We start from the raw sequence: 15,626 nt of genomic DNA, 5'->3' as shown, positions 1-15,626 counted from the left end.
CTGCTGACCTTGTTAGTGAAAGAGGCAAATATTTTACCGTTATCGAGCTACACTACAAGACGAAATCTCTGGATGTGTTTTTGTTTGTGTTTAGAGCATGGTTACTCTGGACAGTCCTGTGTTTCCTTTGTCGCCAAGTGTAAACTATCGTGATAACATATAAATCGCATGAAAGCACCCGGAAGCAGCTGGAAATTGAGCCACGTTTTCCTTTATTTTGTGCATGGAACGAAAGTTCGAGTGCCCGATTTCAACTTATCGAATGCACCATTACGTGATGACGCATGTGGCTGACGCAAGCAGTATAAAGCGCTATTTTCTGACGTCAGCGCCCTCTTCCCTGCCTATGCCCTCGTGAGGTGGGCAGTGTAAAATTCCTTGTCTCTTTTCTCCACCAAGAGAATCCAAAACCATCTGTCAAAATGGTGAGTTGATGTTATTTTTTAAACTGAGTAATGAATTGTTGGGCACATAAGCTTTCCTCGCTGTCAATATTAAGTTGAGTATGTGAATATTGTAAGGATGTATTGTTACTTGCATAATAGTGTGTGTGGTCTGTGCTCTGATCAAAATGGCAACCATTTTGTTATCTGCCGGTGGCCTGCAAGGCCCGCGAAGGCTGACTAAAGGCAGTTTGAAAATGTTGCTAAATCATACATATCTATTTGCCTACGTTAGTGCCTCCGTGGAAGGATTAACGTTTCTCCCGACTCTTTTAAAGGTTAAAATGATAAATTGTAACCGCTAATGTAGCTAACTTTACAACGACTGCGTTTTGCGGCATCGTTAGCCGTCGTTCCAGTAAATTGTCACTTATGGCCATACAAATGTCACAGAACCAAGATATGAGTAGGCTTTTGAAAATTGAAAACGTAATGGGTCAAGCCAAATGGTTAAAAAGTGAGCTTGACCTCGTTCTGATCTGTAGGAATAATTTGCCGGTACGTCGGCGCTGTCAGTGTTAGCATTTAGCATGGATTCAAAGTCTGTACACGTGGCCTGCTCACGCCGACGTTATGCCGGGTGTTTGTGTTTTAACAGCCTTTTGCCAACGTATTTTTAAGTAAGGTGATACTTTTTTAAATATGATGGTTTCAAATCGATATTTGGATAAAACCCGGGGCAGACGACTTGGATACTTTTTTAAGCCAAACGTAGACAACAGTAACGTCATCTTTGATGATGGCGGACACCCAACGCCCAGGGTGGAAGTGCAGCACAGCTGAGTTTACCTTATGTAAGCAACATTTTTACAGGGCTGAGGGCGCAGTTATTGTTAGATGTAGCAAATGAACGATCCATGTATACTAAGCAGAATTACACAAAGCGTGAGCCACAGAGCCTGTTGTTTAAAATAACGGACATAAAGGGGGTGCACTTTTACCGTTATTCCGTCTTTAGTATCTTGTCCCACATTAGTTGGTGTCACAAATGATGCCTTTAACCTCATCTGCACTTAACAGGAGAATCAAAATAAAATAATCACAACATTGTATTTTCAACTCACTTTCTTAAATTATTTTTATTTTAAAGCTTAGGGCCAAGAAAATCAGACATGTGTTAAATGGTCTAATCTTGACTCTGTCCCTTCAGGTGAACTTCACCGTAGACCAGATCCGTACCATCATGGACAAGAAGGCCAACATCCGTAACATGTCCGTGATTGCGCACGTGGACCATGGAAAGTCAACTTTGACAGATTCCCTGGTGTCAAAGGCTGGCATCATTGCCTCAGCTCGTGCTGGAGAGACCCGTTTCACAGACACCCGCAAAGATGAGCAGGAGCGCTGCATTACCATCAAGTCAACGTAAGGATTTTTTTTTTTTTTTTTTTTGCATTTTAATTGATGTGAGGTTTTTAAATTTAAGACAACAAATGTGCTGGGATTAAAGAATCTCATATCAGTTTCATATAGAGCTCAATTTTCTTAATACCTGTACAGTGTATCGTAGTATTTGGTCATTATGTGGTATGTTGGGCTATGTTGAGCACAGAATTTGTGGTAAAATTAAATGTTTTGTCTTAACTTGCAGAGCTATCTCCCTGTACTACGAGCTGAGTGAAAATGACACCGCCTTCATTAAGCAGTCCAAGGATGGCTCTGGTTTCTTGATCAACTTGATCGATTCCCCAGGGCACGTTGACTTCTCCTCTGAAGTGACTGCTGCTCTCCGTGTCACTGATGGAGCCCTGGTTGTGGTGGACTGCGTGTCTGGTAAGAGCCAAACCAAATATTTGTGGGCTTTTAACATTTTCACCTGCCAGTTCCAAGACCACAAAAAATAAGATACTAGGTGTAGTAGAACTGCAAGATATTTTTTTAGCTGTAGCCCAGCTATTTAATAGTGACCTGCTTTAGTGTTTGTGTTTAGATTGGTTAGGAGAGATGAGTATTGGCATTGGGTTTCAGGACAAGTTTACAGTCAACATGACTAAAGAACTGAGAGTAAATTGTTTCCATGCATTAAGAATATGCTCACACACCAAAGGAAGACTTGTGCCAGCACAGTCCTTGATACTTTTTTTGCTTATCTGGAATAAGATTTATAACTTTACATGCTCTTCAATTAGTTGTCGTATTATGTGTCCCTACTAGGCGTCTGTGTGCAGACTGAGACTGTGCTCCGTCAGGCTATTGGCGAGCGTATTAAGCCAGTCCTGATGATGAACAAGATGGACCGTGCCTTGCTGGAGCTGCAGCTTGAACCTGAAGACCTTTACCAGACCTTCCAGCGTATTGTTGAGACTGTCAACGTAATCATTTCCACCTATGGCGAGGATGAAAATGGACCTATGGGTAACATCATGGTGCGTAGCAGTCTGAACGTTTTAATTGGAACAAAGATTTGTCCGTTTGTCTGAGTACTCAGCACAGTTGCTGATATACTGTTGTCTCACTTTCAAGGTTGATCCAGTCCTCGGCACCGTTGGCTTTGGCTCCGGCCTCCATGGCTGGGCTTTCACCCTCAAGCAGTTTGCTGAGATGTATGCAGCCAAGTTTGCTGCCAAGGGCAACGCCCAGATGACACCCGTTGAGCGCTGCAAGAAGGTGGAAGACATGATGAAGAAGCTGTGGGGTGATAGGTGCGTTTCTAATACATAGAACCTCAGCTGTAGTGTTGAGGGCTGTCGAGATGTCAGATTGAGTGCATGGGGGCTCTCTTAAAGAGACCATTTCAGAGGGAATTGTGCAGAGTTTAAAGTGTGATTCTGAGCATAAGGTTATGATGGGAAATTGCACAGGGTGGGGTTTTTTTTTTTTGCTTTTATACATTCTAATTTAATAAAGTAAATTAACAGTGGCTTCTGTTATATAAATGTTTTTAGTGTATCTGTAATGATTAATTACACTTTTTCTTTTCTAGGTACTATGACACAGCAAATGGAAAGTTCGTCAAGTCTGCAATTGGAGCCGATGGCAAAAAGTACCCCCGCACCTTCTGTGCTCTTGTTCTGGATCCCATCTTTAAGGTATGAAACCTTTGATAATGTTTAAATATTTAAAAAGGGTTAACTGGAAGAAGAAATGGCAACACTGGCGGTCCGACCTTATGTACTTGTTAGTCTGCCTTAGTCAGAATAAAAGTTGCCTTGTATGCCTGCATGTGATGACTCAAACATTCTTCACTTTGACCTGACTAATCAGTGATGACAACCTTAAGCCTGAGCAGGCGCAGATGCTTTATTAGCATGTTCATAATAAATTGCACTGAACTAATATAAATGGTTTCCCTCTAGGTGTTTGATGCCATCATGAACTTCAGAAAGGATGAAGCTGCCAAACTGATCCAGAAGATGGACATCAAGTTGGATAATGAGGACAAGGATAAGGAGGGCAAGCCTCTCCTGAAGGCTGTCATGCGCCGCTGGCTGCCTGCTGGAGAAGCCCTTCTGCAAATGATCACCATTCACCTGCCTTCACCTGTCACTGCCCAGAAGTACCGTTGTGAGCTCCTCTATGAAGGACCTGGAGATGACGAGGCTGCCATGGGTATGCAGCTGATGTATTTCAAATTTGCTCATGCACCAAGCAGTTGACATTGTTTGAAACACCTGCTTAAAATAACCCAGAATTTTAGTCGTTGGATTATTATTTTTAAGCTTGACATTGCTTTGCGTGTTAATGGTCATTAGGTATCAAGAACTGCGACTCCAAGGCTCCCCTGATGATGTACATCTCAAAGATGGTCCCCACCAGTGACAAGGGTCGCTTCTATGCATTTGGTCGTGTGTTCTCTGGGTCTGTGTCCACTGGCCTGAAGGTACGCATCATGGGACCAAACTTCGTCCCTGGCAAGAAGGACGACCTCTACTTGAAGCCAATTCAGAGGTTGGTTTCAGCAGCATCTTAATTAATTATTGGCAATAAATTTGTGAGGTAGGTAGGCCAGAACTGATTTGTCCTGCTCTGATCTCTACCAGGACCATTCTGATGATGGGCCGTTACGTTGAGCCCATTGAAGATGTGCCTTGTGGTAACATTGTGGGTCTGGTTGGAGTGGACCAATTCCTCGTCAAGACAGGCACCATCACCACCTACGACCAGGCACACAACATGAGAGTGATGAAGTTCAGCGTCAGCCCCGTTGTCAGAGTTGCTGTGGAGGCCAAAAATCCCGCTGACCTGCCTAAGCTGGTGGAGGGTTTGAAGCGTCTGTCCAAGTCTGATCCTATGGTGCAGTGCATCATTGAGGAGTCTGGAGAGCACATTGTTGCTGGAGCTGGAGAGCTGCACCTGGAGATCTGTCTGAAGGATCTGGAGGAGGATCATGCCTGCATTCCAATCAAGGTAATATATTGAATTTAAGTAAAAGAGCACTGCACTTAATCTTAAGGTTTATACGACAGATGAGATATTTAGGCGTTATTTTGATATGTCCCTCTAAACATTTGTGCATTAACACTTTTTTCCAGAAATCTGATCCTGTGGTGTCCTACAGAGAGACAGTCAGTGCAGAGTCAGATATCATGTGTCTGTCAAAGTCACCCAACAAGCACAACCGTCTGTTCATGAAAGCCCGTCCCTTCGAGGAAGGCCTGGCAGAAGACATTGAGAAGGGTGACGTTACCTCTCGTCAGGAGCTCAAGGGCCGTGCCCGTTACCTTGCTGACAAGTACGAATGGGACGTCGGCGAGGCCAGAAAAATCTGGTGCTTCGGTCCTGATGGAACTGGCCCCAACCTGCTGGTGGATGTTACCAAGGGAGTGCAGTACCTCAATGAGATCAAGGACAGTGTTGTCGCTGGTTTCCAGTGGGCCGCCAAGGAGGTAAGAGCCTTGAGAGTATACTCGTGAGTGTAATATAAGCATTTTAAAAACGTTCTATCCAGTGATTCATGGATATTTGTTTAAAAGTGGTGTTTGAATGTTTTCAGGGTGTCCTCTGTGAAGAGAACATGCGTGCCATTCGCTTCGACATCCATGATGTGACCCTGCATACAGATGCTATTCACCGTGGTGGTGGCCAGATTATCCCCACAGCCCGCAGAGCTCTGTATGCTTGTGAGCTCACAGCTGAGCCCAGAATTATGGAGCCCGTCTACCTTGTCGAGATCCAGGTCAGTGTTTTTCCCCTGTGATGTTTTAGTTTCCAATTCGTAGCTCGTGGAAAATGGCACAGGGAAAGTTATATCCAAAGCTTGTGTCAATAGGTGGATTGTACGGGACAGAAAAATAAAAAAATACTACAGTTATTAAAGTCATTAAAAGTGAAGTACGGAATACTTGGATTTCGGTGTTGGTGCAGTTAACACTTTGATAGACTGCTACGTTTAAAAGGGAGCCAGAAGGTTTAAAAAAAAAGTTCGGTATTCTGGTTCAGTGAATCAAATTAGCTGAGATGAAGTATTTCATTGCTTAATAAGTACCCAACGTTGACTAAAGCAGAGTCTCTAATAATACAGTTTAAATGGTTGAGTTGCAGGGCTGACGGTTGCTGCCAGCTAAACCTTGTAAATCTCTTTAATTCTAAATCTTGTTGAACGAGTTTACCACACCTTTCAATGCACTACAGAGTTTAGTAATGCTGATTTTAGTCTTTTTATCACAGCTCACTTTAATAGCATTAAACAAACTGAAGTCGGTACCACTCACCATCTGTTTGCTCCACAGTGCCCTGAAGGTGCAATGGGTGGGATTTACGGTGTGCTGACCAGGAGGCGTGGTCATGTGTTCGAGGAGTCCAGGGTCATGGGAACACCTATGTATGTCATCAAGGCCTACCTGCCTGTCAACGAGTCATTTGGTAAGTCCTCTTTTGTTCTGAAGAGTCAAACGGCATCATCATCTAAGCTTAATTTATGTTCAGGTTTCAATCCCAAGTTCAAAAATTACCAACAGGTGAAAGTTTGCTTGTTTTCTGTATTTTAAAATGAATATGAAGCTGTGTTATATTTAGTAGGGGTGCAACAATACTCGTATCGATATTGAACCGTTCGATACAGTACTTTCGGTTCGGTACGCATATGTATCGAACAACACAAAATTTTTAATTTATTTTATCAACTTTCCTTCTGACAATGCTGTCTGTGTTGAGCGCTCAGTGGATCTGCGCTCGACAGTGCAGCCTAGGCGGAATAGTCGAACGCAGATTCACTGAGCGCAGGGCAAGCTAGCGAGACAGAAGTTAAGCTCTCCTTGCAACATGGCAAATTGAACCTCCCCCACCCTCATTCAGATCTGGCGTTTGGAACTATTTTGGTTTTCATGTGACGTATGACCCTGAAGGTAAGCGCGTCATGGACAAAAGTAAAACAGTATGTTGGATGTGCCAATGTTCAATTACATTGGTGGGAACTAGTGCGTTAGCGCAGTTAGCTCCTTAATGTGTTGACGCCGTCCAGCCCCACACACGGGGCGATCTGCGGTAGCTCGTTAACAGAGACTTGCCGTGTTGTGGCGTTAACATCATTTCAACTAGATTAACGCTGACAGCACTAGTGGGAACACAACGAATATGACAGCACATTTACGCCGACATCATCCTAGTGCAAAGACAAGTGGAAGCAGACAAAAACAACAAGCATGCATGCTACAAACTTTACCAGAGTAATTTAGACAGCCGTTAGCACATGATTCTCCTTATGGGGACCTGATATGTTTAATATGCTGCTGAGAATATAGCCCAGAGGAAGCGTATAGTATAGCTTTTATTTTGGAAAGAGACATTTCTCTGTAATAAACTCTCTTTTCCAAAGATGAGTGATTTCTCGATCAGAGATTTAAAATATATATTTATAATTTTAATAAATGACAAATTAAAAAAGCATGAACTTTTTTTTCTTTTTCTTTTTTTTTTTTGTATCGAAAAAATATTGAACCGTGACATCAAAGTATCGAACCGGACCGTGAATTTTGTGTATCGTTGCACCCCTAATATTTAGATGTGACCAACAGGGGGGAAAAATGTGTTTTTCAAGTCATGTGATACTCTGAGTATACGAGGTATTAAATAATACTTTCTGTCACCAGGTTTCACAGCTGACCTGCGTTCCAACACTGGTGGCCAGGCCTTCCCACAGTGCGTGTTTGACCATTGGCAGATCCTCCCTGGAAACCCACTGGATGCCACATCCAAGCCTGGTGTAGTTGTCCTTGAGACACGTAAACGTAAAGGTCTCAAAGAAGGTGTCCCAGCCTTGGACAACTACCTGGACAAATTGTAAAAGCTTGGACACCCCTCTTGGCACTTGTCTCATTCCTCCATGCCCAACACATTTAAGTCTACGTTGTGGGACCGGACTGTACAGAACAAAGTGAGCACTAATGTTTGCCAAAAGGATTGACAATAATTAAGAAATGACTACAAAAATTGTAAACGATAAATAAAAGAAAATAAAAACTTTTATGTATCAAGCTGCTTTCTTTATTGGGGATGATTGTGTGGGTAGTTTTCTTTTTTGTTTTGCCCACTCGTAAATCTGGTGAAAATGTTGAATTTGGAATGATTATTCTTTATTTGCTTTTAGCCTGGCCTGTACTTCTTTCTTTTCTATATACCCCTGCTGCCAGCAACACCTGTGGCTAAAGACAGTGTTCTGGTTGTTGGTCCATCCCATTCCCATAAATGTGATTACTCAGTGCCTCAAAGCAATTTCATTTGGCACAAATATTTACTTTTGACTACCATCTAAAAATCAAACTGGGGAGCTGAAACAAACTTATTGGCCAGAGACAACATTCTTTAATGTGCAGCACTCCACATGTCTAATAGGATAAAGTGATGGCAGTTTATACTCTGAAGATTAAAAAGACTGGTGGGTGGGTGTGTACATCCATGAGCATTTTGTTAACTGTTTGATTTTATTGTACTGCAGTTTAGAACTTTGAAATCTAGTTAATGTCTCTTCAAGCCTATGGGGAAAATACACATATTTATTGGCATACAGTTAATAGTATATAACCGATATGGTTTTGTACAGAGATTTGCCTGCTCTGCTTATTGTCTGGTGGACATGAGTTCTCCAACTCAGATGTCACATGGATGTATTCATCTGTTGCAGCATGAGCAAAGTGGCTTTCCTGCATTTCCAGCGCTGCATAACAGCCACACCCAGAGCGTTCGGTGGGGCGGGGCTTAGTTGTCACAACGAAAACTTGTTGTTAGTAAGACTTCCTGCCTTAAACTACTCTGTGAGGCTTGATGCAACACTGGACATTATCTGTTTTCTAAGTCCTGTGACTTGTGTTTTTGAAGGAGTATTAGAAAAGTATGAATGGGTCTGTCATTCAAATACCGCAGGCTGACTGACCTAAAGCCTTATTTGGCTGCAAATCTCCTGGTTAAGACTTTAGAAATTAAAATAAAATCTAATACGGATGCACAAGAAGGAGCTTTGCCAGTTAAGTGTCAGGATGTTTGATATTTAAAGAGCACAAGTGTAAAAAAAAACAAAAATTGCATCATTGACTGATTTTGGTGAATTTAATGGTACACAGTTTTAGTAATCTTCCATTGAATCTCTGTTCAGTCAGTGAGTAAAAAAGAGAGAAAGGAAAAACAATGTTAAAAATCTGTTATGTTTTTTATAAACTGTCAAAAAAGTAGTTTGATATGTTTTGAACCGAAGTAAGGAATATCTGACGTAAGCACTCCTCTAATGCCAGCTGGTGACCGTTTGCGAGTTCTGCTTGGAACATAGTTGCTATTAAATAAATTTGTGTCCCACATCATCTTTGAATTAGTGATGATCCTCAACAAAGATAAATCACGAATGACTGAAGAGGGTCCTGCACTTCACATGCACGGCTTCACAGCATTTTAATAAATAAAAAATCTGACCTATTTCCTTGACCAACACCACAAAAAGTAGAAAGAGTGCTTTTCACGTTGATTAATCCAATTCGAGTACATTTCCCTGCTTTTTCTTAAGGGATATGGGGCAGGTTGTTATGATTATATGCCAAAGTATTATTTCTATTAAGAAGTAAACTTAATATTTCAACAAGCGAGAGAAATTTTTTAGAAAAGAGATTTGGGAGAGAATTGCACAACAGCAAAGATGCCAAGCAAAAAAAAAGATCTTTAAAGCATCAAAGTTCGAGTTAGGTTTTCTTCATCAGATGCTGCAGCGTATTTTCTGTAAGTAGTTTTCAAGCAGTGGTATCCACGAGAATGCTTAAAAAACGTAAAACTTTAAAATAACTGCCTAAACAGGTCCCCGGAGGCTTGTCAAGATGGCTGTCGAGTTGCCAGACTTGCTTCAAGCAGGATTTTATAACAGAGGTTGAAAACCACCTTTCCTGTATGTGCACACACCAGCAGTTACATAATATGACCACCAGAGGACACCAAAGTACGTAATGGATTTTACAGCAGACGTGGAAAGCACGACCAACAGCTGACAAGAAGCCCAAGCGAATAGCAAACGAACTTCCGGTGAAGACTTAAAATAAAAAAGTACGAAAAGGTCCTATGGCCACGTTGTGCGCATGTTTCACTGATATGTGTCACATAGTGGTGAATGCTTCGGTTTAGGCGACCCTGAACTAAGAGCCACAGTGGAAAACATTTTTACTGTCAGCCTTACAGCAATAGAGAAGGAATCATGTAGGAGATCTGTAGAGTAGAAAATAAAGATAAACACTGCTTGTGTTAAGCTGTTTTGTAAAAAAAAAAAGTACGTAACTTACACAACTCCAACCATATCTACACGACGACAAAGCGTCTTACGTCACTACTTCTATTTTCGTCCTGCCCTTACAGCTCTTTAAAAATTCATAACATGTTTAAAACCCTGCCTTTGTATTTATTCCATCTGATCTGAGTGCGGCGCATACTGGTTCTGGGTGGAAACGGGGGGGGGGGGGGGGGGGGGTGAGAGGGGGTCTTCGACCAGCCAACCAATCACGAGTCTCCCTATCGACCAATCAGGAGACAGGCAGGCTGTTCTTCCTGTTTGGCTGAGGGATTCATTATCGGGTGAGTAATAAAATCCAAAAAGTAGAAATATATTTGTAAAAATCTATAATTTTCCGTGGTGAAGAAACACTTCTACTTTTAGGAGTGTCTGATTTTAATTTTTACCACCAGAAGGGTGGGCGGTGTGGCGGTGTGGATTATCTTTTATTGTGTAGAGAAATGCCCGTTGTTTGTGTATGTGCGTGTGTGAGAGCTGCGACTAGTTAACGTTAGCCACACTGAACTGCTAGCAGTCAGGTTAGCTTGAAAATCGGCGTTATTGTGGGGAAATAGCTAATTATAATCGATGCTAGTAAATATATTTTGTACACTACTTAAACCTTCTAATTCTGCACAGATTTCTCCCCACGGAATTACTCTCTAACGGATAAACACGTTTTTATTCTGAGAGTCAGCTGCACGGACACAGATCATGGGAGGGATCAAACAAGAGCAGAGTGATGCATCACATCAGCCCAAAGCTTCACAGACAGCGGATCAACCCCCAGAAGAGGTGAGCACCGCTGCAGCTGACTAAAGTGGACTGGATTTGATGCAGTCAATTTCATTTAAATCTTTTAATTGGGAAAATAAGGGTGTTCATATTTGGTTAAATACTTTGCTTCAGCAGGTACACTCAGGTTTTTAAAAAAAAGTTTTTGGACTCCATGGAGGGTCCTGAAACTAAGGACACACTGTGACTCATTAGTCTGCCAGCAGGGTCTTGATGGAGTGCTTTTCTGTGTCTCTTCCATCACTGTTTTTGCATGCTCTTTAGATGTGGGCTTTAACTGGGCCATTGCAGCACCATGCTTTTTTTTTTTCAGCCATTCTGTTGAAGGTTTGCTGCTGTGCTTGGGATCATTGACCTTTTGCATGACCCAGTTTAATATACAGAGGAGTCAATGGTTGACTCATTGACTGCAAAACAAACCCAAATCATTACCCTTCTTCTGCCATGCTTTACAGATGTTTTGAGGTGTTTGTGCTGATATGCACCAAATGTGTTGTTGTGTTTTATGGACAAACATCTCTGCCTGGGTCTCATCGGTCCAAATGGCATAGTTCCAGAAGCCTCGTGGTTTGTTCAGATCTATATTTGCAATCCTGAGCCCTGCTGCCATGTTCTTTTTTTTTAGAGCCAGTGGATCTTAGCTGATTATTAAGGCAGTCACTAGCTGCATCAGGAGGAGTTAGATTAGACTGTCCTTGCCTTTCTGAGACTGTTGTTTCATCCATCTGCAGCCCAAGAAAAGAGGCTGGCCGAAGGGAAAGAAAAGGAAGAAGGTGCTGCCAAATGGTCCCAAGGCACCTGTTACAGGATATGTGCGCTTTCTGAATGAACGGCGAGAACATATGCGGGCCAGATACCCTGATTTACCTTTCCCAGAAATCACCAAGAGACTCGGAGCAGAGTGGACACGATTAGCTCCGATGGACAAACAGGTAGCTTTTAAAAGTGTCCCATGCACATGCAGATTGTTCAATATAACACAAAATAACGTCATCAGCTGGATATTTAGTGATGTTTTGCACAGGGTGTTGTTGTATTTGAACATATTTCGTATACCAATAGCGTTATCTGGATGAAGCGGAACGAGAGAAGATGCAGTATGCCCAGGAACTGAAGGAATATCAGCAGACTGAGGCCTATCAGATCACCAGTGCTAAAATACAAGACAAGAGGATCAAAAAAGGTAACAACTACCCTCTGCTTACTGCTTTAGAGTTGCTCTGTCTTATGTGAGCTGTATGTAATGCACATACAATTTTTTTTAGAAGACACACCATCTGCAGTTATCGGCACTAGTTCAGGATCCTCCTTAACAAAGGTAGGTGACGCTCTAATCAGTTATTACTGTTTTCTTCGGTGTCACTTTCCCGTCAGTTGTCCATTTGCTGACTCTTTCTGTTTTAGGCTTCTGACCTCTCAAACAGATTTGACATTCCTATTTTCACCGAAGAGTTCCTCGATCAGAACAAAGGTAACAGAGGAACTGACAGCGCCTGACTAGTAGTGTTAAGACAGAACTGTGCCGTTGCTCTGTTAGGTAATCGGACATTCTCGATTAAACTTCCAAGCCCGTCAAACTCTTTTTATTTTTATTCTCTGCGTTCAGCTCGAGAGGCAGAGTTGCGACGCCTCCGTAAGGCCAACATTGAGTTTGAGGAGCAGAATGCAGTGCTGCAGCGGCACATTAAGGACATGTACAATGCTAAAGAGCGCCTGGAGGCTGAATTGGGGCAAGATGAGAAACGTACCCAGGCTCTCCAGCAACACTTGATGGCCATTAAGCACACACTGGTCAACAGTCTCTCATCGGTGCCCTTGCCAGGTCAGCATTGCTTGGGTCAGACTCATGAAGGGAAATGCAGTAGGAGGGCAAAACATTAGATAATGCTGCTGTTATTGAATCTCTCTTTTTTCCTGACTTTTAAACATGTGGCTATAGCAACAGCAAGGTTTAGTTTATACATATTAGAGTCTCGTCTGAAATGATCAAAATTAAACATTTGCAGTCAGTTCTGTATTTATCCTGAACAGGTACTGGGGAGACAGCATCTCTTGGAAATCTGGATTCATACCTGAGTCGTCTCAGCGGAGTGCTCGAGGGCAACCCTCATAAACACCGTGCCCTGCTTACCCAGCTTTGTGAGGTCCTATCTCACCTGGACAGGTAATCTAATTATTATATACAGTACTCAGACTGATAGGGTGGATAATTTAAAATAGAATACTGGGAGCTGTAATGGAGCGAACGGATACTCTGTGTCGTCTTCCAAGAGATATATCGATTTGCTTGCCAAACACTGGCTCTCTGCGAAAGCAAAAGGTTATACCTGAGTTTGAATAAGTCTTTACACTTGAAATGCAATGTGATGGACTCAGACTGGGTGTAAACACCATCAGTTTTTTTTCCCAGTTAGTGGTCTGGTCTTTGTTAATGTCAGCTCAGATGCAGCGTTTAGTGTTTAATGCTGCCAAACACATTTGACAACAGCTCAACACTTTGGCTTATCACATCCTGTTTTTGTCACAGATGTCCCACCAGAGCTTTTTCTCACACTCCCTCCTGTGGCGACACAGGTGTTCGTGTCAAAAATATGAAGCTACGTCCAAAAGCTGGTTAGCTGCTTTGGGTTTTATACATATAAACAAACAAAATGTTGTTTGTTACTTGGTCAGCCTTATTGCTCAGTTATAGAAGAGCAAACATAAGACAGCCTCCTTTGCAACTAGGAAAAGCTGGTGGTTGCCTGGTGATTGCGTTGAACTTTTTCACATTTGACCAACTGTTGACCCAGATGTTGAGCATTCCCCACCATAAAACATCTGGGTGACCACTTTCGATCTCGAGGTGGCAGAACAGGTCACCTGGTGGGAGGCAACCTGTCTTCAAATCATCTGAGTCGGTGCTACTCAGCCAGTCTGCAACAGCAACAGATTCGCGATTTTTGATTTAGTAGTGTATTATTATCACAGATCGGATCGAATTGCTAACCCGGTCTCAAAAGTTTTATCCCTGACCGTGTCTGCAAACGTTTGCAGTCTGTTGCCATCTTCAAAGCAACTTTTCTAGGTGCTCCAAAGTTGCTTTGAGGGGAAAAACTGATTGCAAGTGATGCAGACCTGATCCCTGACTTCGAACCAACAAGATTACAAGTTCATTGGACACGGTTGCACTAATTGTAGTCATTCGGCTGTCTCCAACCACTGTTTTCCTGGTGTAACTGTAGCATTCGCTTTTACACTTTGTTAGTTGTTAGCAAACATTTTAGGCTCTGGTTGCCTGTCGTATGTTTACCTTTAGTTTATTCATTTCGGGTCACACCCTTTATCTCTTGAAGTGAAGTTGACTTTCCCTGCTTCACTAAATTGCCGCTTCTATAGTCGCTTCTTGCATGGATGCTTCTTTAAAGGCTGCATTTACTGCACAGGCATGAATGGTGTCAGTTTTCTCATCAAGAAAGTGAACAAACCAGTTATTAAAATTTCAAACCATTACTTAGACACTCATGCGCTGTTATTAAACATATTTGTCTACATTATAAATATAACTTTTACCTTCAGAGGTGGTTGTGTTTGAAATGCCTCCAGAACTACTGTGTAGGGCTCCACATTTACTGATTACTATATTATTTTCCTTCAAAATGAAGCACGCTTTATATGTGCATTACTATTTGTTAACAAATGCAACACACTGTAATATTGGTGCAAAAATTGCACGTGTCCAGGGTCTCCATTTTATTGTTTTGCTTTATATCTTGTCTCTAACAACATGTTTTCATTCCTTGCCAGTGAGAAGTTATGAGGAGGCTGCAGACAGAGACACACCCAGTCTTGGATCACGGACACGCGAGAGGCTTGGTGCTTTTAGGTCAAATCATTGCCAATCAGCAGAGCATGTAGATAGGAACAGGTACTTCAGAACAACACACATAATCCATGTCTGCATGCCTATAGTTTATGAATATGTGTGGACGTGTGTATTCCCACACATACATTTTGTGAATGTAAGTCTGTGCGGCGGGGTTGAGGGGGCTTTACAATTCATAAATGTCATCAAATAAAATGTCATTTTACTTTCTGCTGCCTTAATTAAGTCTTTTGGGAGTCACCTTTCCCTTATCGTGTAGTCGTCTACAGGTACATGGCATGTACAGCAAGCCGAATGATCAGTTTACTGTAAATGATTTGTGGCGTGTGTTTGGCGGAGGGATGCATAAGTAGTTATTTTTAAAAACTGGAAAGGGGTGAGTATGCATGGTGGAATTTCTATTGATAATGTCAGGTTCTGAAATGGACAGTTTGTTTGCCATGTTGTCAGAAAACTGAATATTTGTATTTTTCCAGATGTTCATTAAACCATTCTGAAAATGGAGAATTTATGCACATTTATTGCTGACATAATTGTTTAAAGTGCACAGCCTCGTGTTTAAAACAAATAACAAAACAGCACGTCACACCTGCAGAGGTAGACCCCACAGCAGGTAACTAATTAGACGTGGTTTTGTTACATTCACTGACTGTAAAACGAGGAACTGTAATGATGCAGGGGAAGCTCCGTCCCAGCAGAGGGAGATGTGGGCCCACACACGGTTACAGCAACAGCAGCTGAATCCTGGACTAGCTTCACTGAGGCGTGCTTCATATTTTGCGAGTGTCATGCCAAGGTTTAAAAACGTCATCATTTCTGGTATTTAGATTTTTAAGTTGGTCACAAA

At 42.1% G+C, this 15,626-nt stretch overlaps 2 protein-coding genes and 1 non-coding gene across 4 annotated transcripts; all 3 read left to right on the top strand.

Annotated features, from left to right (window-relative positions):
* Nucleotides 1–345: 345 nt before the first annotated feature.
* LOC146607646 (elongation factor 2b-like) lies at nucleotides 346–7,855 on the top strand. The gene is made up of 13 exons (XM_085347101.1): nucleotides 346–425; nucleotides 1,594–1,808; nucleotides 2,035–2,216; nucleotides 2,598–2,809; nucleotides 2,907–3,085; nucleotides 3,367–3,472; nucleotides 3,740–3,992; nucleotides 4,136–4,331; nucleotides 4,424–4,790; nucleotides 4,916–5,269; nucleotides 5,377–5,559; nucleotides 6,113–6,245; nucleotides 7,472–7,855. The coding sequence occupies exons 1-13, from the start codon at nucleotides 423–425 to the stop codon at nucleotides 7,663–7,665; spliced, it is 2,577 nt and encodes an 858-aa protein (XP_085203227.1). The 5' UTR covers nucleotides 346–422; the 3' UTR covers nucleotides 7,666–7,855.
* On the top strand, nucleotides 3,603–3,670 carry LOC146607647 (small nucleolar RNA SNORD37). The gene has a single exon (XR_014905225.1). It is a non-coding gene; the product is annotated as a small nucleolar RNA SNORD37 (small nucleolar RNA).
* Nucleotides 7,856–10,377: 2,522 nt separating the features above from the next.
* Nucleotides 10,378–15,166, top strand: hmg20b (high mobility group 20B). Of its 2 annotated transcripts, XM_085348024.1 has the most exons (9): nucleotides 10,378–10,421; nucleotides 10,759–10,914; nucleotides 11,646–11,846; nucleotides 11,977–12,097; nucleotides 12,180–12,232; nucleotides 12,319–12,385; nucleotides 12,521–12,736; nucleotides 12,946–13,078; nucleotides 14,701–15,166. In XM_085348024.1, the coding sequence occupies exons 2-9, from the start codon at nucleotides 10,834–10,836 to the stop codon at nucleotides 14,711–14,713; spliced, it is 885 nt and encodes a 294-aa protein (XP_085204150.1). In that variant the 5' UTR covers nucleotides 10,378–10,421; nucleotides 10,759–10,833; the 3' UTR covers nucleotides 14,714–15,166. The 2 variants fall into 2 exon arrangements, with proteins under 2 accessions (XP_085204150.1, XP_085204151.1); XM_085348025.1 differs by lacking the exon at nucleotides 14,701–15,166 and having other exon boundaries at nucleotides 12,946–13,082.
* Nucleotides 15,167–15,626: the final 460 nt, after the last annotated feature.

Source organism: Diplotaxodon limnothrissa, linkage group LG23 (assembly GCF_057381915.1).
Source record: "Diplotaxodon limnothrissa isolate DT_005_m linkage group LG23, D_limnothrissa_male_GT1.1, whole genome shotgun sequence".
Taxonomy (NCBI): domain Eukaryota; kingdom Metazoa; phylum Chordata; class Actinopteri; order Cichliformes; family Cichlidae; genus Diplotaxodon; species Diplotaxodon limnothrissa.
The sequence above is the reverse complement of the archived record's forward strand: the minus strand, read 5'-3'. Positions and strand labels throughout refer to the sequence as shown.